The sequence below is a fragment of the Brassica napus genome, unplaced genomic scaffold, assembly GCF_020379485.1.
Source record: "Brassica napus cultivar Da-Ae unplaced genomic scaffold, Da-Ae ScsIHWf_525;HRSCAF=788, whole genome shotgun sequence".
NCBI classification, from domain to species: Eukaryota; Viridiplantae; Streptophyta; class Magnoliopsida; order Brassicales; family Brassicaceae; genus Brassica; species Brassica napus.
In genome coordinates, this window is record NW_026016594.1 from 81 (window position 1) to 2,210 (window position 2,130).

General features: G+C 39.5%; 1 protein-coding gene across 1 annotated transcript; it reads left to right on the forward strand.

Moving 5' to 3' along the window:
- Positions 1 to 207: 207 nt before the first annotated feature.
- On the forward strand, positions 208 to 1,317 carry LOC111203791. Its single transcript, XM_022697842.2, has 2 exons — positions 208 to 935; positions 1,041 to 1,317. Exons 1-2 carry the CDS (start codon positions 208 to 210, stop codon positions 1,315 to 1,317), a joined length of 1,005 nt encoding a protein of 334 aa, XP_022553563.2.
- The last annotated feature ends 813 nt before the right edge of the window (positions 1,318 to 2,130 follow it).

The following is a 2,130-nucleotide window of genomic DNA, read 5'->3' on the forward strand; positions in this document are numbered from 1 at the left end:
TAACCACCAACGGAATATCAGCTATATGCCAATACTTCCTTTGAATCACCCATCCGGTACCTGGGAATGCCGTTAACAACGAAAACACTTTCCAGCCATGACTATGAACCGCTTATAGAAAAGATTCGTGGGAAGATGCTGTGTTGGTCCAACAGATTTCTGTCCTTTGCAGGAAGACTTCAACTTATCCAGTCCGTAATTACAAGCATGGTTAACTTCTGGAGCTCCGCGTTTATCCTACCGGCCGGGTGTTATGACACCATCGAAAGCATGTGCAGCGCGTTTCTCTGGTCGGGATCACCTACACAAACTCACAAGGCTAAAGTCAGCTGGGAGGATCTCTGTTTTCCTAAGGATGAGGGTGGTCTGGGTGTACGGAAGTTCAAAGACACGGCTAGAGCCTTCGCTCTTAAACTCATCTGGAGACTATTCACAAAACCGACGTCCCTATGGGTAAGTTGGGTCACACACTACTTGCTCAGGTATAATTCCTTTTGGGATGTGAGAGGAGAACAAAATGGATCTTGGATATGGAGGAAGCTCCTGAAACTTAGAGATTTGGCATATGGGTTCACTAGAGTTCATATCAGGGATGGTAGAACTACTTCCTTCTGGTTTGACAATTGGCTTGGAATTGGGAAATTGATAAATATTACAGGTACGGTGGGTACGACTTATGTGGGTATATCACGCCATGCCAAAGTTAGTGACGCTGCGAGGGGCAATACGTGGAACATTCGCGGCCGTGGAAGTCAGAGGTACGGGAACATATACGGCCAGATCTTAGCTGCGGATCCTCCCTCGTCGGGTACAGGTCGCGATAGAGTACAATGGAATGGAAGCATGGGGAGGATGATTACAGGACAACCTTTTCGGCAGCAAGGACTTGGGATCAACTACGAGAAAGGAGAAGTAACGTGGATTGGTGTAAAGTGGTATGGTTCGCACAGGGGGTGCCTAGATTCTCATTCATAACATGGCTGTCAATAAGGAACAGGTTATCAACGGGAGATCGTATGCGAACATGGGGCATTGCGCAGGTTTGCGGCTTTTGTGGAGAGAGAAATGAAACAAGAGATCACCTGTTCTTCGCCTGCCCATATTCTTACACGATTTGGGAATCTCTGGCAAGACCACTTGTCGGACGGAACATCAACCCAGATTGGGAATGGACAGTCAATCGGTTACGTACTATGGGAGGGAAAACACTGGACTCAATACTCGCAAGGATGCTATTCCAAACAACCGTGTACTACTGGTCTGGAAGGAAAGATTCAAGGCGTCACCAGCAACGAGAGATACAGGGGGATCAACTAAGAAGATTCATAGACAAGGCGGTTCGTAATCGCATTTGCTCTCTGCGATACACTCATGGCCACAAATTGGAAGGGTTACTAAGGAGATGGTTTACAGTTACTCTTTAGAATTCGATTAGTTTCAAGTTTGCACCTAAGACATTAAACTGCTTTTAATCGTTTGTAAAAATTCCAATGTTTGATCAATAAATTTCAAATTTCATCAAAAAAAAACATGCATTTTTGCGTTGACAGAGGTAGATTTCTAACGCATGCGCATTCAATCATTTGATGAATCATACCCATCTATATTATTAAAAGAGAAGTACCCATTTGAAAATATTCTTACTTCATTAATTAAATTCTTTTTTTTTCCTTGTCTTTTTCAGTCGCATTTATGAAATATCCTAAAACGAATAAAACTGTCTAATTTATTACTTGTCTTTTCAGTTACATTAATGAAATATGCTTAAATGAATTTAAACTTCCTATTTTATTGTTTGTCTTTTTCAGTTACCTTAATGAAATATCCTTAAATAAATTTGGACATAATGTCATTTAATCAACCAAAAAACTCATGAGTTATCCTTACGTGCATAATTTTAATAATGGAGATTTTTAAAAACGTGCATCATTAAAATGTTACCTAAAACATGCAGCACTAATATATAACATGCATCAATAAAACTAGAATTTGACTCACACAATTGTACAGATATTATTTTCAGTTGATTAAATTTAAAAATAATTATTTATTCAAAAAATATTTAAGAATGACTATGTTTTTAAAAATTATATGGTATTATTTGCTCATAACTCATTTGTCATTTGATAA